We start from the raw sequence: 22,900 nt of genomic DNA, 5'->3' as shown, positions 1-22,900 counted from the left end.
GTCTGGAGTTGGTTTGCAGTGGTTGGAGGCCCTGGTGTGCTCATTCTGTCCCCCGCCTCTCTCTGCCTCTTTCTCTCTCTCAAGTAAATATGGTTCAGTGGTTAAAGGCACTTACCTGCAAACCCTGAAGGCCTGGACTCAATTCCTCAGTACCCACATAAAGCCAGCTGCACAAAGTGGTGCACGAGTCTGGAGTTTGTTTGCAGTGGCAGGAGGTCCTGGCATGCCCGTTCTCTCTCTCTCTCTCTCTCTCTCCTTCTTTCTGTCTCTCTCTTAACTAACTAAATAAATAAGTAAATAAATCTTGAGTTACGAACCTTTGCTTCCAGAATTCATTTTGGTATAAACAATAAGATAGTGTCCCTTTGTTTAGCAATTCCCTGACTGTCCCTTGAGACACCCTGAAGAAAAAGCCCACTCAACAGCCCCTCCCTCACCTCAATGGCTTGGTGCAGAGACTTGTCGTATTTCTCAATGAATTCTCGCCGGATGTTGAGCAGGTCGATCTCACTCCGGGAGATCATGGCTCTGGTGAGGCTCTTCTCGTCCGTGCCAGCACCCTGGAGGAGCCAGGGAGGAGGAGAGACAGAACCGGGTCAGGCAAGAGGCTGGGCGGCCACCTGCCTGCTATGCCTGCCTTCCCAAACCAGGTGGGATAGTCCAGGGCTATCTTCCATAAGCTGTCCTGACCAAGCTCCCCTGTGTTGGAGACTAGCTCAAAAACCGCTGCGTGGACTGACAAGTGCCCTGCCCAAACTCATGCCTCTCTGGACCCTCCCAATGTGACCTTGGAAGTAGGGTCTTTGCACACCGTTACAGTTGGAGAATGCACGGCTCCTCGAAATTCAGCGTTTGGAGGCGGAGCTTTTGGAAGGCTAGAGGGCTCTGGCCTCACCAGCAGGGTTAATTCACTACTGGAAGTATTTTACTGGGAAGTGGTAGAAACCAGGTGGGGCCTGGTTGGAGGAAGTAAGCTACTGGGGTGTGTCTTTCAGTGATACACTTTCTTCCCCGCCCCTCCCTCCTCTTTGCTCGCACACCTTCCGCGCCATAGTGCTGTCTCACACGGGCCTAAAAGCAATGGGCCGGTGACCATGGAGTCAAACTCTATCTTGTCACAGTAATGAAAAGCTCACTAGGGCTGGAGAGAGCTTAGTGGTTAAGGCACTTGCCTGCAAAGCCTAACAACCCCCGTTTGACTCCCCAGTACCCACGTAAGCCAGGTGTACAAGGTGGCACATGCATCTAGAGTTTGTTTGCACTTGGGAGGCTGAGGTTGGAGGAGGATCACAGTGAGTTAGTGGCCAACCTGGGCCAGAATGAGTTCCAGTTCAGTCTGGGGTAGAGTGAAACACTACCTTAAAAAAAGAGGGGGGACTGGAGAGATGGCTTAGTGGTTAAGGCGCTTGTCTGCAAAGCCAAAGGACCCAGGTTTGATTCCCTAGGACCCACGTAAGCCAAATGCACAAGGTGGTGCATGTGTCTGGAGTTTGTTGGTGGTGATTGGAGGCCCTGGTGTGCCCATTCAATCTTTCTCTATCTGTCTGTCCCCAACCCCATGTTTCTGTCTCTCCCAAATAAAGATTGGGCTGGAGTTGGCTCAGGTGTTAAGGTACTTGCCTGCAAAACCTAATGACCAGGGTTAAACTCCCTTAGTACCACATAAAGCCATATGCATCAAGTGATGTCCGCATCTGCAGCTCATTTTCAGCCGCTAGAGGGCATTAGCATGCCCATTATTTCTGTGTCTGCCTCTTTTCTATGTCTCTCTACTTGCAAAATTAATTAATTTTCAAAAAAATTTTATTTATTTATTTATTTATTTGAGAGCGACAGACACAGAGAGAAAGACAGGTAGAGGGAGAGAGAGAGAATGGGCATGCCAGGGCTTCCAGCCTCTGCAAACGAACTCCAGACGCGTGCGCCCCCTTGTGCATCTGGCTAACGTGGGACCTGGGGAACCGAGCCTCGAACCGGGGTCCTTAGGCTTCACAGGCAAGCGCTTAACCGCTACGCCATCTCTCCAGCCCATTAATTACTTTTTTTAAAGCACTCTTGGTGAGAGCAGACTGCATTCCCTGTGTCCACAGAACAAGTTTCTCAGCCTCAGTACTGGGGACAAGATTCTTCCTTGCAAGGAGCTGTCCTGCGCACTGTAGGATGCTAAGAGCATTTCTGCCCTCCCCTTCCCCATGCCAGAAGCCAGTTGTGACAACAAAAAATATACCTGGATGTTGCAAGTGTTCCCTGTACAGCAAAATCACCCCTGACTGAGAAAGACTATCCTAGGGCCAGACAAGGGCAGGTGTAGACAAGCAGCTTAAAGGGGGGAAACAGTGGGAGGGGGGGCACACATCTGTGCCTGCAGGTGCTGGAGAGGCAGTGCCTAGAGGGAAGGGAACAGAGGCCTTACCTTCATGGATTTGTACAGCTTGTCAGCAAAGAAGAGAGGCTTGTTCTTGACGCTCTGAACTGGGAGAGAGGAGAGAGAGGGAGTGACCCTGGTCAGAGGGGCTGCCCTGACTCCGGGTGGATTACCCTCACCCAAACCTTGCACCCAGCCTGGGGCTACAGTCATTGCCAACTCCAGGGCATGCTCGGGGTGACATTTTCACTTCCCCTTCCCAATGTCACCGCCTTGAGCGCCTCCCTAGGCCCAACTCTCACAGGCTGCAACTTTCTCTCTGCCTCCCTCTCCCCCCCCCCTCGTGTGCGCATGGTATATACATGTGTACATACCCACGTGGTGCCCCACGGGCTTGCTTGTGGTGTTTGGAGGGGAATGTCTGCTGTCTCCCTCAATTCCTCTCTGCCCTTTTTGTTTTTAATGAATGAATTTTTTTGTTCCATTTATTTATTTGAGAGAGAGATAGAGAGAGAATGGGCGCACCAGGGCCTCCAGCCACTGCAAACGAACTCCAGACGCGTGCGCTTCCTTGTGCATCTGGCTGACGTGGGTCCTGGGGAATCGAGCCTTGAACCGGGGTCCTTAGGCTTCACAGGCAAGCGCTTAACTGCTAAGCCATCTCTCCAGCCCCTCTCTTCCCTTTCTTACTTGAGCTTGAGTCTCTTACTGACCCTAGGGCTTGGCTATTCTCCAGTCTCTGTTCCCCACAGGACCGGGGTTACAGGTGTGTTTGGCCATAGCCAACTGTTTATGTGGGTCCTGAGGAACTAACTCAGGCGGTCTCTCAGGCCTCATGCTTGCACAGGAAGTGCTCTTTTTAAAAAAGAACTTTATTATATTTGTTTGGGAGAGAGAGAAAGAGGCAGCTAGATGGAGAGACAATGGACACACCAGGGCCTTTAACTGCTGCAAACGAACTCCAGACGCATGCACCACCACCTTGTGCAGCTGCCTTATGTGGGTCCTGGGGAAACGAACCTAGATCCATTGGCTTTTCAGGCAAGTGCCTTAACCACTAAGCTATCTCTCCAGCCCCAGGAAGTGTTCTAAATGGTTGAGCCATCTCTCTAGACCAAGGCTGCAGCTTTCTTGTAATGGAGGTTCTGCAGCTGACAAATGTCCATGGAGGACTTAAGGAAATTGAAGCCTCATGGATGCAGGGCTCAGGGCCGCCGGGTTCAAATGTAGAAGAAGTATGTAGAAGACTGCTGAAAACCCAAACTCAAAGACTCAGATTCGATTTATTTATTTTGAGGTAGAGTCTTGCTTTAGCCCAGGCTGCCCTGGAATTTACTATGTAGTCTCAGGGTGGCCTTAAACTCATGGTGATCCTCTTACCTTTGCCTCCCAAGAGCTGGGATTAAAGGTGTGCACCACCACACCCGGCTCTCAGACTCTAAATTCTAAGCATGAGTCCAATGACATCCATGTCATGGCTCAGTAGTTAAGGCACTTGCCTGCAAAGCCTAAGGACCTAGGTTTACTTCCCCAGGACCCATGTACAGTCAGATGGACAAGATGTATCTGAAGTTCATTTGCAGTGGCTAAAGGCTCTGGTGCACCCATTCTCTCCCTCTGTCTGCCTCTTTCTCTCCCTCCTAAGTAAATAAAAAAATAAAAATAAAAAGAGCTGGGCATGGTGGCTCATACCTTTAATCCCAACACTCGGGAGGCAGTGGTAGGAGGATCATCACCATGAGTTCAAGGCCACCCTGAGACTATACAGTGAATTCCAGGTCATCCTGGACTAGAGTGAAACCCTACCTCAAAAACAAAAACTGAAAAACAAAACAAAGCAAACAAAAAAAAGCCCAGAGTGGTGGCACATGCCTTTGATCCCAGTGCACTTGAGAGGCAGAGGTAGGAGGATCGCCGTGCGTTTGAGGCCATCCTGAGACTACATAGTGAATTCCAGGTCAGCCTGGGCTAGAGTGAGACCCTACCTTGGAAAAAAAAAAAAAAAAGAAAAGAAAGAAATGACAATTCTTGTCTTACTCCAGGTAGGCTGGGATGTGGCTCTGGAGATGGGTGACCCATCGGTCCCAGTCTGCCTGGGACATTCCTGGCTGTCACACTGAAATCCCCACAAAAACCAGGACAGCTGGTCACCCTTGTGCTTCTTCCCCTTTCTCCTCTCCTCCCACCTTGGTCGTGTGTGTGTGTGTGTGTGTGTGTGTGAGAGAGAGAGAGAGAGAGAGAGAGAGAGAGAGAGAGAGTGTGTGTGTGTGTCCACACAGGGGCTTGGTCCCCTGTGGCTGACAGTTATTGTTTCTGGGCGCATTTGCAGGATTGGATGTAGAGGAGAAAAATGCCCAATGTACTGTGTGACCAAACTAACGGACCTGGGCTTCCCAGAGGGGGTGGTGTGGCTTGTGGGAGGGTGTGACATGCAGGAGAAGTGGAAGAAACACTATTGTGAGAGGATGCACACCAAAATGGATGTGCAGTGCTCAGAGGAAGGCGCAAGGACAAGGTACAAGGGGACAGGAGATTTGGCTTTTGGGCTAAGCTGGGACCGTGGTGGGCGGCCATGGGATGTTCCAGGAGCCAGAGCTTTGTAAGATGAGCTTTCCCAAGGGGTTCCCAAGCCTGCTACGGGGGAGCTTCTTGCCCGCCTGTCACTTGGAGCAACCACTTCAGCTCACGCTTGGCCCTCACAGTAACACGTTGCTATCTAGAGTCTTCTAGCTCTCTGTTCCTGGTGTTGCTCCTCCTCTGAAAGCTGTTAGAGACAACCCTGTGGGGGCACTGGACCTTGGATGTCAGGTGGCCTCTAAAAGCAGTTAAGCCCAGATCTTGAGGAGCAGTTGTGTGGATGTCACCAGGCAGGCCATCTAAGTAAGGTGTTGTAGGGGAGGGTGCAGAGCGGGGCCATGCCCAGCCCTGGGGTCAGCACAGTGCCTTAAATTATACCCTCAGAGGGCCATTCTTTGGGACAAGGTTCCTCTCAAATCAATTCTGCTCAAGCCTGAAGTTGCAGCCACGTGAGTCTCAGAAGTGGCCCAACACCTCAAGAGTGGACAATATTTTGTCTCACTGTCACTTCTGCTAAGCTGTCCTGCCTGCCGGGTGTTGCTCTAGGCTATAAGAACCATCATGAGCAGCAACAACAGCTCCACTCATCTAAGCTAAGACACCTTCCCCCACATTTTACTCTTTTTGAAATCAAGGTGTATTTTGCAGTTGATGAATGGCAGTTATGTGCAAACCCTCCACTGCCACCTGCTGGTAGAATGGAGTACATGCAGGGTCAACACAACAGTTGAGATACTGGTGAGTGCATACTTAATCAACATTGCCCCTAGCTACTTAGTCGTATTTACACACGCAGACATTGAGCTGTAGGAGGGAAAGACCTTTCCAAAGTCAAGAACTCTGACTACTTAGGCAAAAAGGAGCCAGATGGGGGAGGAAACTGGGTGTGCATGAGAGCATGCCGGGTGTGCGTGTGACGTGGTGTGAGAGCATGCTGGGTGAACATCTGCGTGCATACAGGCAGTGTGTCTGTCATGTGGCTCTTTCCTGTGCTGTGTCTACAGGTCTTGTCACCCTGTGTCCTGTGTGGGTGTGTATGAGTCTATACAAGGCAGTCCTGTAGGGCACTGTCACCTTGCCCTGCCCTCCTTCGCTCTCCTTCGAAGGCCACGTTCTCCCGGGCTGTCTCCTGCCATCAGACCTTAGCATGACTCCGGAGGTGACCCGAGGTCATATTCACTTCCCGCTGCCAGCAGCCTGTGAAGCTTCCTGAACTCCACTCCTCCCTGGCTCCCAGCCATGTTTTCAGTGCTCCAGCCCCTTCCACCGTGTCCCCCAGTTACCAATGGCCACAAATGCATCCTTGACGTCGCCGGACATCTCCTTCTTGATGACATGCTCCACATCGTAGTTGGTCATCTTGATGAACTCTTGGAAGACTGGGCAGAAGAGACCCGGGAAAGTGTGGAGGGGTGTTAGGTGAGATCCAGTTGAGGGGGAGGGCTGCCCTCTGCACCCCCGTAAAGGACACAGCTCAGGCTATATACTGGGCATGGCCATGGTGGGAAGCAGGGCAGGTCTGTCACAGGCTTGGAGCCAACTGGGCTAAGGCAACACCTCCAAATCTGGCCAACAGCCCCTGGGCCTCAGCATGTCCTCTGAAGCCAGGCTGGGCTCTAAACAGACCTCTGTCTAGAGCTCACCAGCAAACCACTTCCCCTCTGGGATCCCTCTTCCTTCACGTTGATTTGGAACAAAGATTTCTTTGCCATAAGCACAGTGGCCCTCAGGAGGCTCTCTGGGCCCAGCACAGCCAAGAACTATTACAGTCCTGTAGGTTTTACATCCTAACAACTGTGCAATGCACACTAAACTCCGATTCTGAAGTCAGGAGACTGAGGTAGAGAGTCACCTGCCCAGAGCACCACGCTGGTGAGCGGCTGAGTGAAATCCTGGCATCCCAAGGCCTAAGTCCATTCTTTCAGACACCATATAAGAGCATCTTAGTCTTAAAAAGTGCCAGGCAATGGATATCCATGACCTCACAGTGTCTGGCACTACCTACACAAGACCAGCATAAGAGGAGGAAAAGATCATGACATCAAAATAAAAGAGACTGATTGAGAGGGGGAGAGGATATGATGGAGAATGGAGTTTCAAAGGGGAAAGTGGGTGGGGGGGTATTACCATGGGGTATTTTTTATAATCATGGAAGTTGTTAAAAATTTGAGCCAGGAGCCCCGGGCGTGGTGGCGCACGCCTTTAATCCCAGCACTTGGGAGGCAGAGGTAGGAGGATTGCCGAGAGTTCGAGGCCATCCTGAGACTACATAGTGAATTCCAGGTCAGCCTGGGCTACAGTGAGACCCTACCTCAAAAACTGGGGGAAAAAAAAAGTGCCAGGCAAGCCAGGCGCGGTAGCACACTCCTTTAATCCCACCACTTGGGAGGCAGAGGTAGGAGGATCATCGTGAGTTCAAGGCCACCCTGAGACTACATAGTGAATTCCAGGTCAGCTTGAGACCCTACCTTGGGAAAAAAAAAAAGTGCCAAGCAAGGCTGAAGAGATGGGTTAATGGTTAAGGCACTTGCCTGCAAAGCCAAAAGGACTTCAGTTAGATTCCCCAGGACCCACATTACCCAGATGCACAAGGTGGTGCATATATCTGGAGTTTGTTTGTAGTGGCCAGAGGCCCTGGCATGCCAATTTTTTTTTCTCTCTCTCTTTCTCTGCCTCTTTCATGCTCTCAAATAAATTTTTAAAAAAAGTGCCAGGCAGATGTATGTGAGACCACAAAGACCTCAGCAGAAAGGGAACATTTGGACCATCTAGCATCGGGCCACTGGACACAGCTGTGCCTGTGGTTCAAAGACATAGGTATGGTCTTGTGTGCACGTACCCTCCACCCTCAGCCCCAATGATCATGACACAGAATGCAGAATTCTAGGCTGTTGCTCCCAATCCATCAGTTAAAAGGGCCTTTGATGGAAAGAGTGTAAGAGCCAAAGGAAGGGTAGGACTCCTTACAACGTGCTTCCCCCAGACACAAAGTGGCCTGGATATCCATGACCTCACAGTGCCTGGCACTACCTACACAAGACCATCATAATAGGAGGAAAAGATCATGACATCGTAATAAAAGAGAGAGATTGAGATGGGGAGGGGATATGAGTTTCAAAGGGGAAAATGGGGGGAGGAAGGGTATTAACATGGGATGTTGTTTACAATCATGGAAGTTGTTAATAAAAGTTTGAAAAAAAAGGGGGGGCTTTGAGGTGAAATCAGCCTGTCACCCCTTATCCCGGGCACCATACCTACTTCCTTAAGGAGCAAAGGGACTTGTCTGCGTTCATGCCAGGACTCTGACACCTCCCAACCCCCTCGCCCCCGGGATGGGAGGAGAGAGAGGCAGCTGCGCACACGGCTGCTTTTGGGAGCTGAAAGGCTGGAGTTGGATTTGGGTGCTCTCATCCTGCGCTGGGGTGGGGGTCAGCAGGCTCACCTCTGCGAAGGTGGGGGTAGCTACGGGTGCACAGGATCGTCATGAACCGAGTCTCCAAGGACGTTTTGTCTCCACTGGGAGTGTCTGCTATTTCCTGCAGAGTCCGGTGAGGCAAAGATTTGGGGGCAGCGGTGGTGGGGGGGAACACGAGAAAGCAATGGTTAATGTCTGCTCTGTCTCCATGGAGGCTAAGGGCAGGCAGAGTGGGCCGAGTTCAGCCATCTAATGGGCTGAGACTCCCCCTTCCCTCCTCACCCTCGAGCACAGTGGCCACCCCCCAGGTTCTGAGGACACATGCAGATAGGTGGCCTTGCAGCTAGGCACAGAAGCTGGGTGCTCCTTCCTCCTAAGAACTCCCTGAGGACCACAGACATGGATGTGAGCAGGAAGAAATAAATGGTCCAGCTGGCCTCTCTCCAGTTGGGGTCAAGGGAAACACACTTAACCATATTGGGTAAATATGTTCCCACAGTTATATACGATTCTATTTACATCAACTTAACCATTTACAATAACTCATTTTAGGCTTTTTTTTTTTTTTTAAAGTGAGTCAATTTAAAGGAAACAATCATAGCTAGTGGTTACATTGCACGAATCAAGCCCGAGGTAAACAGATGAAGTGTGAGAAACGCCTGCCCGCCTCTCGCCCCCTTTTTGAGATAGGGTCTCATGTATTCCAAGCTGGCTTCAAATTTTATGTAGCCAATGATGACCTTGAACTCCTGATCCTCCTGCCTACACCTCCCACGTACTTGGACCACAGCTGTGTGTCACCCAAAGTCTGGCTCATTTAAAAAAATTTAAAATATTTTAATTAATTTTGACAGAGTGGATGGGAGGGAGGGAGGGGGAGGGGGAGGAGAGAGAGAGAGAGAGAGAGAGAGAGAGAGGGAATGGGCACACCAGGGCCTCCAGCCACTGCAAACAAACTCCAGATGCGTGCGCCCCTTGTGCATCTGGCTTACGTGGGTCCTGGAGAATCAAACTTGGGTTCTTTGGCTTTGCAGGCAAATGCCTTAACCACTAAGCCATCTCTCTAGCCCAGCCTGGCCCATTTTTAACCAGCAGAGCAGGGTCCTTAGGGGGCCCAGAAGAGGAGAGAAGGTATGAAACAAATCCCCCAAACCCCGGCTCAGTCCTGCCTGGCTTGGCCCCATCCCTGACGCGCAGCCACACTGACTCAGGCTGCTGGACAGCCCGTGACGAACAGGACACTCACCAAGATCTCAGCGGCCACCTGAGAGCGGGAAGGACAGAGAGGAGGGAGAGAGGGAAGCAAGAGTCAGAGGAGGGTGCTGTGATTGGCTGGAGGCCCCTGGGGCAGGGAGGGCCTGGCTCAGAGTGGCAGGGTTCCCAAGAAACCCCAGAACCATAAGGTCAGAGAGGGACAAAAACCCCCAAATTCTTCTCTGACCTTTGGGCTAGAACTCAAAGCAGAAGACTTGAGAATAATTTTTTAAAAACCTGTTCACCTGTGGGGTGAGAAAAAAACCAGAGATGGGAACTACACCCTTCATCCTGATACCCAGAGCAGCCTCAGTTTCTTTCTCTGGAAACTGGAGAAATAACCCCCATCACTTGTCACTAAGAAAGGGATAGTGCAAGTGCGTAGTTCTCTGGAAGGGATCAGGAGACAATGTCATCTTAGGCCTGGGGGGTCATAGCCGAGGAACAAAGGCGAGGGCCACATCTCTTTATGCGGGTGGCTGGGGCTCCATGTGAGTACTGGGGAATTGGATTTGGGCAGACAGGCTTTGCAAGCATGTGCCTTTAAGTGCCGAGCCATCTCCCCAGCCTCCACAAGCACTCTCTTCAGTCATAGCGTTGTGAGGGGCACAAGCTCTTTGGGTGGGACACCTCTGTGAGGCAAGCTGTTCTGACCTCGAGAGCCCAGGGACAGATTCAGCTGCCGGATGCCACCTTTGCCCTTTGCTGACACTGCCAACCATTTTCTCTTGGGAGTCTGAAATCCTGGTCTTAATAATCTTGACAGTGATTTATGCTTCTTTTTGAGTTATTTCTACTGTTTACTTTTTTATTTTATTTATTTCATTGTGAGTGAGAGGGAGAGAGAGAGAGAGAGAGAGAGAGAATGGGCACACCAGGGCCTCTAGCCACTGCAAATGAACTCCAGATGCATGTGCCACCATGTGCATCTGGTTTGTGTGGGTCCTGGGGAATCAAACCTGGGTCCTCAGGCTTCGCAGGCAAGCGCCTTAACTGCTGAGCCATCTCTCCAGCCTGAATGTTTTATTTTCTTTAGACAAGGTCTTACTTTGCAACCCTGGCTGGCCTTGAACCCAGGGTAATCCTCCTGTTTCTGCTTCCCAAATACTAGGATTAAAAGCAGCACCCACCATGTGTGAGGGCCCATACAGCCTTTTGTTTCCTTGCTTGTGTGTGTGGGGTGCGCATGTGTGGCCCAGGGACACCCCATGTGCTCATCTGAGGAGGGTGTGCTTGTCAGTGGTGGCTGCAGCTGAATGTCAGGAGTGCTGCTCCGTGGTTTTTTCTGCCTGTTCTTACTTGAGGCAGAGTCTCTTCTAGATCCTGGAGCTGATATATAATTCCAGCGTTATAACCCATTGTTGTAAGGTGTATAATGAACATACACACATAGACATAGAAAAACAAATTTGATATATGTAATCATTGGGTCATTACTATTGATTGAAAAAAGAAATTTTCCCTGCGTTTTTCTTTTCTTCTCTCTTTTGTGGAAGTCATGGGAATTGAACTCAGGGCCTAAGATAAGCACTCTATTACTGAGCTATATCCTAACCCTGATTTTCTAAAGTTTCTATGAAAAAATAGGCATATTAGACCAAAAAACAAAACAAAACAAAACCCCAAAACAAAAAAAAAAAAAAACACTTGCTAGTTATCAGAAAACGAGTCCACACTACTATGATTAGGTGCTTGGCTGAGGAGAGCCACTGCGCCTCAGTGGGCGTGAGTCTCTGGCTCCAAGGAGAGTGAGGCTGGGGAGGCTCAGTTGGCAAAGCGCTTGCCTTGTGAGTACAAGAGCCTGAGGCTGAGTCCCAGAACTCATGTGAAAACAAAACAAAACTGGGGTGGCATGTATTCCTCAACTGCTTCCAGCCTGCCTGTCTCTCCTCTCTCAAAGCAGCTGCCACCACCACTGCCCCCTCACTGGTGTCCCAGGAAGACCAGGCACCAGGCAGAAGCAAACCCTGGAAGACATTGGGATCTAGACAGGTGTGGGGTGAGAACAGATGTGAGGTAAGATTTCAGATCAAAAGCCACCCTCCTCCGCCAGCACCACGACATCAGTGACTAGACATCAGTCGCATGCGTAGGTGAGATGTGCACTCAGAAAGCCCCCTCGAGTTCGGCTGGGTCCCCAGACCAGCCCCCCTGCATGTGCTCAAGTGTAACCCCGGCCCCCTGGTGACTGGAGGCCTGCAGCTTCTGACAACACAGCGCAGAGCAAGCAGGGCGAGCTTCCTGACAGAGGACGTGATGGCACTGGGTCCTGGGGACGTACGTGGTAACAAGGACAGACTGAAGTCGGGCACGTCTGCGCGCCAATCAAACCACAGCCACTCAGAAACCATCCCCTTAGGCTGGTCAGAGACTTCATCTCTCTCCAGTAAAAACAAGGAGAGTGAGGCTGGGGAGGCTCAGTTGGCAAAGCGCTTGCCTTGTGAGTACAAGAGCCTGAGGCTGAGTCCCAGAACTCATGTGAAAACAAAACTGGGGTGGCATGTATCTGTAATCCCAGCACTAGGAGGCAGAGACAGGAGGATCCCTGGCTTACTGGCCAGTCAGTCTAGTCTAGCTGCTGAGTTCCAGGCCAGTGAGAGACCCTGTTTCAAAAAAGGTGGATGATGTTTCCAAGGAACAACACGCGAGGTTGTCCTCTGGCCTCTACACGCCGGCCCGTGCATGTGTGGGCACATCTGCACACTGGCACGTCAGGGCTGTGTCATCACCCCCGGGTTTGCCATTCCAGTTGGGTCAGACCCCAAGGGATAGCACTATGCCACATCTGCTGGTGGCGCTGGGCAGAGCGTCTGGGCGCTGACTCCAGGTCAATCAGCAGTCTATTCTACTGAAGAACTTCAATGGACAGCTCTTCGGCCTGGGAGCAGGGCAGAAACAGCAGCTAAGAGCCCCGCTGACCACTCCCGCCAGCACTGAACAGTATCTGCTCAGCACAGGGCACTCTGGACCCAATTGAGCCCAGCGGAGGGGCCAGCCTGTAGGAACCTGCTTGAGTTTCGGCCAGGTCCCTCCCTTCAACCTCGGTCATTTTGTTGAGACTTTTCGCCTCTGGGCCGCTTTCCCAACAACATTCTACACCTGCTCCCTCTGGGCCAATTCTCTCAGAGTCACCGATTTGCCCAGTGACTTTCGGAAGTCCTTTGTCCTCTCTGACCTCCACCTCTCCCGTAAGCTGAGGGATCTGCCTAGGGGATCTGGGAGTGCCTTCTACTTCTGAGGACCCCTCATGGGAAATGCCAGGAATAAAGTGTCCGTCTAAGGGTGGAGGGCGAGGGGAGAGGGGCCTGGAGTCTAAGCACCTCTCACTCAAACTCGCCACGCTCCTGCCAGGGGAATGCCCCTCGGCAGCCAGCCAGGACCTGGCACGGGCCACATCAGCTGCAAGTGAGGAGCTTACTTTGGCATCCTCCCGGGCCAGGTCCCTGTCTTCTCCTCCCTCCTCACGATTTCCCTGCAACAGAACAATGAGCAGTCAGTCCCCAAACATCCTTCCATCCAAGCCCCCCGCCTCCACGGCTCTTGTGGGGAACCTAACCCCATGCTTGACGCGCGGTGAGCTCTCCATGCTGGGAATGAGGCCCAGCACTTGGGTTATGGGGGTTCAGTAACTACAGGACAGGGTCACCCACCTAGGTGGCTTTATCCTGTGGCCCGGAGGTCCAAAAGATCACATTAAAGGTCATCAAAACAGGCTGCCCAGAAGTGGCACCAAGCCATCTTTGAAAAGAAAGCCACAGGAGCCAGGCAGGGGCTGGACTTTGAGAAGGCAAATGATGTCGTCTTTTTTTTTTTTTTTGGTTTTTCGAGGTAGGGTCTCACTCTGGTCCAGGCTGACCTGGAATTAACTCTGTCATCTCAGGGTGACCTTGAACTCATGGCAATCCTCCTACCTCTGCCTCCTGGGTGCTGGGATTAAAGGCGTGCGTCTTTTTATACTCCACGACCCTTCTACTCTCAGGACCCCGAGGGCGAATGGGCCTCAGACCCAGGCGTTCACTTACCGTGGCCAGAGAAATGAGGATCCGTCTGAAGTGGCCAGATGTGTCTGAGCTCAGGTCATCCTCCAGGGATCTGTGGTAGTCTGGGAGGGAGAGCGAGAATGTGAGAGTGGGCAGCTGCAGCCACGATCTGGTGGCGGTGGGAGGATGAGAGGCAGCAGGGGAGGTGGCGGGGAGGAGTCTGTAGTTGCTTCTCACAGGCCCCGCGCCCCCTCCTACTGATCTCGTAAGACCTGCTGACACGAGGGAGGCTTTGACTAGTAGCCGTGGTGCTTTCAGAATGAACACGCACAGACTTTTTAAAAATTTACCATTTTTGGGCTGAAGAGATGGCTTAGTGGTTAAGGCATTTGCCTGCAAAGCCAAAGGACTCAGGTTTGATTCCCCAGGACCCATGTAAGCCAGATACACAAGGTGGCGCATGTGTCTGGAGTTTGTTTACAGTGGCTGGAGGCCCTGATGTGCCCATTCTCTCTGTCTCTCAAATAAAAATAAATTTAAAGATTATCATTTTCAGCCAGGCGTAGTGACACATGCCTTTAATCCCAGCACTCGGGAGGCAGAGGTAGGAGGAGCGTCGAGAGTTCGAGGCCACCCTGAGACTACATAGTTAATTCCAGGTCAGTCTGGACCAGAGTGAGACCCTACCTTGAAAAACCAAAAAAAAAAAAAAAAAAAAAGATTATCATTTTCAAGACAGGACTGGGGGTAAAGTGCTTGCCTTACAAGTGTAAGGACCTAAGTTCCGTCTCTAGAACCCACATAAAATGCCAAATGAGTGGCGTGTGCCTACAATCCCAGTGTCGGGGAGGCGGAGATGGGGATCCCTGCAGAGCGCAGGCTGGTGAATCTAGTCTACTTGACCAGCTCCAAGCCATAGAGATCCTGTCTCACAAATGTTGGACAGCATTCTTGCTTCCTTTTTCTTTGCAAGGAGAGAAAGAGAGGGAGGGAGGGAGAGATACAGCCATAGAGAAAGAGAAGGGGTGTGCCAGGGCTTCTAGACATTCATTACAAATGAACTCCAAACACATGCATCACTTTGTGCATCTGGCTTTCATGGGTACTGGGGAATCGAACTCAGGTTGTTAGGATTTGCAGACAAGTGCCTTAACCACTGAGCCCTACCTCCATCCAAACTGTCTTTTCCCTCTAGGCCTCTGCCTTCCTGGGAGCCCTCTGGCTTTGCCCGGATGCAGGGCTGGTAGGCAGGCCCATGGGGGGAACGAAGATGGCAGGCTGGAGTGGGGGTGGAGCTGGGGGCTGGGGCTCCCACACTCACCCTCCTTATAGGCCTCATTGATGGCCCGGATCTCGGCGTTGGTCCGGGTGGCCAGGATTTCAATAAGTGTCTTTTCATCGGTACCAGCTCCCTGGAGAGTCCACACAAAGGCCATCTCAGCCACACTCCCCTCCTTGGACTCGGGAGGGGTCCCTTGTTACCGCCGCACAGACCGGACCCCATCCTTTGGTGCCCGTCCTGTACCTCTATAGCCTTCTTCAGTTGTTTGGCATCGTAATGGGCTGGTGGCAGCATGAGCCCCAGAATTAGCCTTGCCAGGTCTCCAGAGATCTCGGACTTCAGGTCGGCCATTAAGTCCTGCAAAGGACAGAGCCAGGGTCAGGCCATGCTCAGCGCTGCAAGCAAACCAACCTGGCCATGCTTCCACCCGGCCTTCTAGACCAAGTGTTGCCGTGATTACAACTAGGGAAAAGGAAGAAGCCCAGGGCCGAGACATTTTAAGAGGACAAGGCCACAGGGGGGGTTCACTGCCACAAAGCCTCCGGAGCCCAAGGGTGCAGAGAATGCAGTGAGATGGGTCGCGCTTCACCAGGGGTGCGTGGAGGTGGGGCCTGGGCTTGGAAGGGGGGGACCCTTACCCGGCCAAAGTGAGACTTGAAGGTCTGCCGGATCTGCTGCCTCTGGGCATTGCTGCGGTGCGTGATGATGTCGATGATGGTGTCTTCATCAGTTCCTGAGTCACCAAAGCCACATGCCTCAGCGGAGGTTCTGCTCAGTGTCCCTGACGTTACCCCTCCCCACCGATGGAACCCATTATACTTATTTATTTATTTGGTTTTGTCTTTCAGGGCAGGGTCTCGTTCTAGCCCAGGCTGACCTGGAATTCACTATGTATCCTCAGAGTGGCCTCGAACTCAGGGCAATCCTCCTACCTCTGCCTCCTGAGCGCTGGGATTAAAGGTGCGCGCCACCACACCCGGCTGCTCCTTATTTACTGACACAGGGTCTCTTATTCCAACCAAGGGCTCACAGCTTGGCTGGTCAGCCAGCCAGCTTGCCCTGGAGGTCTTCTGCCTCCCCCTACTGACTCGGAGGGTACAGGTGAGCGTTAAGTTGCCCCCTCATTTGTGTGCGCGCTGGGGATCTGAACTCGGGCAGATGGGAGGCAGGGAGGCAATGAAGGCCAAATTCTACCTGGGCGCAGACCATCCAGTGGCTCTTTCCACCACATGCAGATAAGCTGCCCAGCAGGGGGTGTTGCCATCCCAAGACCAGAGCTCTGAAGCCTTAAGGTCAATGGCTTTTGTTTGGGAAAACTGGGACTCAGAGCTTATTAAGGATTTGCCCAAAGTCACAGTCTATAAGCCACAGGGCAAGAAGGGCAAGAACCTACTACTATCCAGTAGTTCCTTGCGCACCAGGCTATTGTTACTGGGGGGTGGAATACCTTGGTTTCCAGGGATAGCTCCTGCCAAGTTCATTTCAAATGCTTTTCAGCAACCCCTGCCCCCCACAGGAGCCAGGAGCCTGTGAAGGCTCTAAATCCTCCTCACCCTGCAGACCCCAGCGTGATACCTCAACCATCTTCCTGCCCAGCCCACTGCGAAACCCACCACGCCCCTGCCCAGTGGCCCGCTTGGGGGCGCCCCCGTCGCCTTTACCGAGTCCCTTCATGGCTTTCCGCAGGGCCTTGGCATCTGCGTCAGGGTTGAAATCATTGGCTGGATGCACAGTTCCCTTCATCTACGAGAAGACAGAGAGCCTCAAAAAGTGTGCCGGGGCCCCGGGGGCTGTGACAGACAGGGGGCTGTGCCCAGAGAGGGGGGCATGCCCGTGCGGAGTGAGGAGGCATCCAAAGGACCCCAAACCAAGCAGCCTGGGAGAGAGGCAGGAAGAAGGCACAGCAGACAGAGCTGACGGGGCCGAAAGATGGGGGACAGTCTCAGGCTGGGGGACAGGCGAGGGCTGGACAGGGCCGCGTGCCGGCTTTCACTGCGGGAGCGCCAGCTCCTGTGGCTGCTTGTTCCATGGGGAGGGGTCCTGCGCCCACTGGATCCCACCCTGCCCTGCGCCCCGGTGCCTGCCAGAGAGCCATGGCCCAACAAGGCAGCCGCAATGCTCTAAAGTAGCAGGATAGGGTTTTCCAATTTTTAGCCACTCTTCAGTGACTCTCACATTGCCTTCTAAATGCACTATTTCACCTAATTCAACCTCTTCTTCTTCTTCTTCTTCTTTTTTTTTTAATGCAGGGTCTCGCTCTAGCCCAGGCTGACCTGGAATTCACTATGTAGTCCCAGGGTGGCCTCAAACTCACAGTGATTCTTCTACCTCTGCCTCCCGAGTGCTGGGATTAAAGGTGTGCGCCACCATGCTGACAAGCAATACTTTTCTCTTTTTTTTTTTTTTTTTTTTTGATGTAAAAACTTTCATCTGTTTTGTCTTAAAAAAAATGTTTGTTAAGGGCTGGAGAGATGGCTTGGCAGTTAAGCACTTGCCTGTGAAGCCAAGAACCCCGGTTTGGGGCTCAATTCCCCAGGACCCACGTTAGCCAGATGCACAAGGTGGTGCATGAGTCTGGAATTAATTTGCCGTGGCTGGAGGCCCTGGCACGCCCATTCTCTCCCTCTCTCTCTCTCTCTCTCTCTCTCTCTCTCCCTCTTTCTTTCTCTGTAGCTCTCAAATAAATAAAAATAAAAACAAAAAATTAAAAAATTTATTTGTCAAGTATAGTGGCACATGCCTTTAATAACAGCCTCAAGGAGGTAGAGGCAGGAGATCACCATGAATTCGAGGCCAGTCTAGGACTCTAAAAGTTCTGTTCTAGGACATCCTAGACCAGATTGAGACCCTGCCTTGTAAAAACAAAACAACAATCCCCCATGCAAACAAACAAACTTGTCAAGTTAATTATTGGGTGAAAACAACTTTTTTTTTTTGTGGTGCCGGTGATTAGGGCCTCACACTCGCTAAGCAAGCACTCTATCACTGAACCATAGGCCCAATCCTGGATGACAATAGTTTCATACTATCTATCATGAATTAGGAACATGGCATTATGTCATTATTAATCACCCATGAAAATAATGTAATAAAAAATCAGGTTTAATGTCATCAAATTTAGTAAGATGCCATTGTTTATCAAAAGCTCTATACTTAAAGCCAAATAAATGGGGGCAGTAGAGATCAGGTCAAAGTCTATTTGCATAATCAGAAAGGGTAGTGAATGCCGAGTGTGGTGGCGCACTTGGGAGGCAGAGGTAGGATTGCTGTGAGTTCAAGGCTAGCCTGAGACTACACAGTGAATTCCAGGTCAGCCTGGGCTAGAGGGAGACCCTACCTCCCCCACAAAAAAAAGGGCAGGGACACTGTAAAGGAGGCTGTCTTTGTGACAGTCAGCATTACTTCATGCCTTGGGGAACCCTTCCTTCATTTGCCAAACCACATTCACTGCTCATGTGGCTGTGACGCTATCATTTGCCGTGTAGTTTAGGGAGCATTGTCCTGGAACTAGGGAGCTCGAGAACCCTCTGATCAGCAAGACTGGCATCTCTAAACCTCTCACTGTAAAGGCTCTAGACCTAGAGACCCAGGGAGAGGTGGGACCTGCCTTGGGACACAGCCAACAGCAGTGAGAAGCCACAGTCCCCGATCGGCGTGAGGACCAGGGCTGTGGCGTTCGGGAAGGTTTGCCAAGTGCCTTGGTGAGGCCTTCCACCCTGACCTTTGTGCACTCCGTGTGCAGGCGCTCAGGGGCGCTGCCAGGGCTGCCCTGCGCTGAGTGCATGAAGCCCAACTGTGGGGGCCCCCATGGAACCAGGCCAGCCTGTTAGTAGGGAGTGGGCAAACACGTTCCCGGGGGTTAGGATCAATGCAGGAATCCAGAAGCTTCTATGTAAGAGTCCACAGCTTGGGCTGGCCGCCAGGAGGCAGCTGGGGGCCAACCGGAGCAGCAGAGAGGTGCAAGCGGAAGTGGAAGCTTGGTGGTCAAGAGGTCAAGAGGTCAAGCAGAGGGAGGGAGGGTCTGACCTCGACTCGGGCCACTGCACTAAGTTCCCACATCTGATAGGCCACCTGCGCTGCCTCCGGGAAGAACTGGCCAGCAGCACTGGAATGGAGGGGGTTGGGGAGAGGATGGGAGGGAATGTCATCAGGGAACACGCCACACGTAAGTACACACACACACACACACACACACACACACACACCATCATACACGCACGCACACAAGCCTAACACACATACCCCCACCTACCTTTCCGGCTTGACTTCCTCTCCCGCCTGGCCTCATAGGCTCACCAGAGCCTCCTTTGGTCCTGATACTCCTCCCCCACTCCATCCTCTCTCTCTCTCAATCTTTTTCAAGGTGGGGTCTCACTGTAGCCCAGGCTGACCTGGAACTCACTTCGTAGTTCCAGGCTGGCCTCAAACTCACAGCAAGACCCTGCTAAACTCTCCTGAGCGCCAGGATAAAGGCGGGCACCACCACACCCAGCCTCCCATCCTCTCTCAAGCCACCTTCTGCCCTGCTTTGGGGCTCTTCGCAGCACCCTTGTTGGCCCCAGACCCACGTGCGACAGTCTCTCAAGGCTTCCTTAAAATGTGGGCAACTTCTGTCTGAATCTCTCTCTCTCAGACAGTCCAAGGGACAGGATATGGCCATGTCATTTCTACGCCTCCTCCTGTGAGGCACGAAATCAGTGGCCTCTATGGCATCCAAAAACTGACCCATACAGCTCCAGAGGAGTCAAAGCACCCACAATCACCTTTCTACAAATCTGGTCAAGTCATGGCCAAGCTTAAAACTCCAGAAAGATCCTCCAGCCTGGCCCTCCTGCCCCTCACCTCTGTCCCACAGTGCGCAGAAATGGGGCCACAGCAATCTACATTCAGCTCTTCCTAGAGGTGACTTCTTCCACCTCAAACTACTCCTGAAACTTCTCTTCACCTGGTCTCCCCACACCATCACTGTCCTTGGGTGACGGCCTCTTATCTTGAAGAGCCCCTCCCGGGAGCCAGCCAGCCTGTGCCTGCTTTCACAGACTCCGCACGAGATTAAAGGCATGCACTACCACGTCTCGTGATACATATATATATATATTTTTTGGAGACAGTGTCTGGCTATGTAGACCATATTGCCCTTGAACTCGTAGCAGCCCTCCTGTCTCATTCCCAAAGGCCGGGGTTAGAGGTGTAAGCCACCATGTCTGCAGAGCTCGGACTCTCCAAATTCTAATTCCTGGCCCCAAATCTCTGCTTGACTTCCCAAGTTCACAGAGCAGAAAGCTCCGTGTATTGGAGCACACACTCATGTTCCAACACATGGCCCCACAAACGGCAGAGATGGGAACAGAAAGGGCCTTCAGCGGCCCCTCCCCTGTGGCCTCACAGGAAACCTTGGCTTGCACAATCCATCCACCAGAACAGAAGCCAGGAGAGCTCATCCCCCCAGCCCAGGGCCAGGAAGCCACTTACTCATCATCTCCCCCACACAGCTTCAGCAGAGCCTTCTTATACTCGCCAGACGTGTCATTCTGTGGAGAAAGAAAAGGAAAGGTGACCACGAACCCTGCCCTGGCGCCACACACCCATTCAGACTGGCTCTGCCTCTCCTCCTGCCCGCAGGTGGCTGAGACCACCCGATAATGATTGTAGCAGACAGATTCAGGTTCGCTGAGATGAACTTTCAGACCAGGCACAGTTATGGAGGAAGGGATTTACTGAAGCTTACAGATCCAGGGGAAGTTCCATAATGGCAGAAGAAGCTGGCCTGCCTTCACAGGCCCAAACAGACAAAGAGAAGCACAAGCCTAAAGGTCAAAAGCCACACAGCACACTTCAGGAACTCCAGCTAGGCACACTTTGCATATCTTTAGATTGAAATCGGAAACCCACCACCACACCTCAAGATCACCCAGTGACATTGTCTCCAGCCAGCCAGGTAGCCAGCAGATGCAAACTACAAACAACTGAATATATTGGGGGCCACCTATTCTATTCAAATCACCACAATGATGTGCTGGTGAGACCACCCAACAGTGATGTGCTGGTGAGACCACCCAACAGTGAGGTGCTGGTGAGAATACCCAACAGGTGCTGGGCACTGTTTAACAACTCTCTGGGAAAAGAGATGTGAAAGAAGAAACCCCTGGCTTGTGTCACGTGCCAATTCCTGTGGTGCCAATATTTCCAAGGATGACAGTCAAGCTGCCTCCACTAGTTACAGCAGTGAGGAGACGCCTGCTCTCCTCTCACACTGGACAAGCCAGCCGAGGCCCTCCACTGCGGCCAGAGTTCCTGAGAAGTGGGGCTCCTTGAACAAAGACACTGGGAAACGCCCAAAGGCAACCAAAGCTTAATAGATAGCTGCCTGTTCTACATCCCTGGAGATGTAGAACGTCAGGAGAGGTTCTGAGGTGAATCACCTATACTTATTCTAGTTTTCCCCAAAAGTTATTGTCTATTAGAACGTGCGGCACATTGTTACCTATACAGATTCCTCTTTGGAAACATACTTTGGGACCCAAATCAGATCACTTTCCCCCATCATCCTCATATAGCAATTGGATCTGACTGGTCTCTCGGCCAGGCATGGACACCCCTGAACCATGACTAGTTGCCCGGCCTGGCTCTGAGGTTCTTCAACAGCCCCCTTCTCCCAGGAGACTGAGCTCTGACGTCCCTTGGGATAGCACCCTCGTCCTTAAATCTAATCACATGCGTGCAGGACCTAGTCCTGCCTTACATTCCGTCCTCTGTCACCAGCACCCTTGACCCTGGAGTTTTCTTGACAAATGCCCTAAGAACTCCCGGAATGTCTCAGAGATGCCCAGTGCCCTTTCTCCAGGCAGCGGCAGGAAGTGCTCTACTTCCTTCCCGCCCACCGAGGCTGCTGACCTTAATCATGCTGTACAGTGACTTCTCATACTTGGTCCGGAAGATCTCCCGAATGTCGAGCATGTCAAGCTCGCTCCGGGAGACCATGATGCGAATCAAGGTGTTGTCCCGAGTGCCCAGACCCTGAAAAACACGAGGAATAGGACCTGCAGGGGTGACAGACATCAGCCCAGGCAGAAACACTAATTCCATCGTAAGAAAGTTCAAGCTAAACCAGGCGTGGTGGTGCACGCCTTTAATCCCAGCACTTGGGAGGCAGAAGTAGGAGGGTCACCGTGAGTTCATGGCCAGCCTGGGACCACAGAGGGAGCACGAGGTCAGCCTTGGCTAGAGTGAGACCCTGCCTTGAAAAACAAAGCAAAGCAAAACAAAACAGCCGGGTATGGTGATGCACGCCTTTAATCCCGGCACTCAGGGGGCAGAGGTAGGAGGTGTGCCGTGAGTTTGAGGCCACCCTGAGAAAACATAGGGAATTCCAGGTCAGCCTGGGCTAGAGTGAGACTCTACCTCAACCCCCTACCCCCAAAAAGACGGAAAGACGGACAGTGCCTGAGGACTGACAAACAGGGCTGTCCTCCAATCTCCATATGCATGCACAACCCCCAAAAATAGGAATAAAGGAGGGAGACAGAGACCTTCTCTTTGAAACTCTGCTGTGCCCCATCTTCTCCCTTCAAACAGTATCTTCACACTGATGGTCCTTATCTTCCCCTAACTTTGCAGCTCTGAGTGACCCAACCTCGCAATGGCATGCTGGGTGTCCATTTTGCCCTGTTGGGATAGCCAAACAGGGCGAAGACAGTCCAAGCTCCTGGGCCTTGGGTCTCTGCCAGCAAATGCCTACATTCATTGACTCTGGGGTGCCACAGCAATGCCACCCTGGGGTAACGCTCATGGCCTGCCTGAGTCGACGGATGCGAGTGCATTTACATGGTCTGACCTTTGTGCGCTGTGTAAGGCGTTTTGGTGAATTACTTATTGTCATTGGGTTTGTGGGGTGTTGTTTGCACTGAGACAATATTTCACTCTAGCCTAGGCTGACCTGGAATGTCCTATACAACCCTGGCTGGCTTCAAACTCATGGCTACCTCAGCTTTCAGAGTCCTGGGATTAAAGATGTGAGCCACCACATG

At 52.0% G+C, this 22,900-nt stretch overlaps 1 protein-coding gene across 2 annotated transcripts in view; it reads right to left on the bottom strand.

Annotated features, from left to right (window-relative positions):
- The window catches only part of Anxa6 (annexin A6), a 62,422-nt gene that overhangs the window by 4,153 nt on the left and 35,369 nt on the right, over nt 1-22,900 (bottom strand). The window contains exons 12-25 of one of the 2 annotated variants that reach the window (XM_004666594.3): nt 21,768-21,890; nt 20,346-20,404; nt 18,900-18,978; nt 16,535-16,616; nt 15,512-15,606; nt 15,117-15,230; nt 14,913-15,003; nt 13,634-13,713; nt 13,030-13,083; nt 9,604-9,621; nt 8,385-8,478; nt 6,226-6,321; nt 2,414-2,472; nt 438-560 (exon numbers count right to left, since the gene is read on the bottom strand). In XM_004666594.3, the coding sequence (XP_004666651.1) occupies nt 438-560; nt 2,414-2,472; nt 6,226-6,321; nt 8,385-8,478; nt 9,604-9,621; nt 13,030-13,083; nt 13,634-13,713; nt 14,913-15,003; nt 15,117-15,230; nt 15,512-15,606; nt 16,535-16,616; nt 18,900-18,978; nt 20,346-20,404; nt 21,768-21,890 (1,167 nt within the window). The remainder of the gene's footprint in view (nt 1-437; nt 561-2,413; nt 2,473-6,225; nt 6,322-8,384; nt 8,479-9,603; nt 9,622-13,029; nt 13,084-13,633; nt 13,714-14,912; nt 15,004-15,116; nt 15,231-15,511; nt 15,607-16,534; nt 16,617-18,899; nt 18,979-20,345; nt 20,405-21,767; nt 21,891-22,900) is intronic. The other variant, XM_045152399.1, reaches the window with a different exon arrangement.

This window comes from Jaculus jaculus, chromosome 6, assembly GCF_020740685.1.
Source record: "Jaculus jaculus isolate mJacJac1 chromosome 6, mJacJac1.mat.Y.cur, whole genome shotgun sequence".
NCBI classification, from domain to species: Eukaryota; Metazoa; Chordata; class Mammalia; order Rodentia; family Dipodidae; genus Jaculus; species Jaculus jaculus.
Note: the sequence above shows the minus strand (reverse complement) of the source record. Positions and strands in the feature narration are given on the sequence as shown.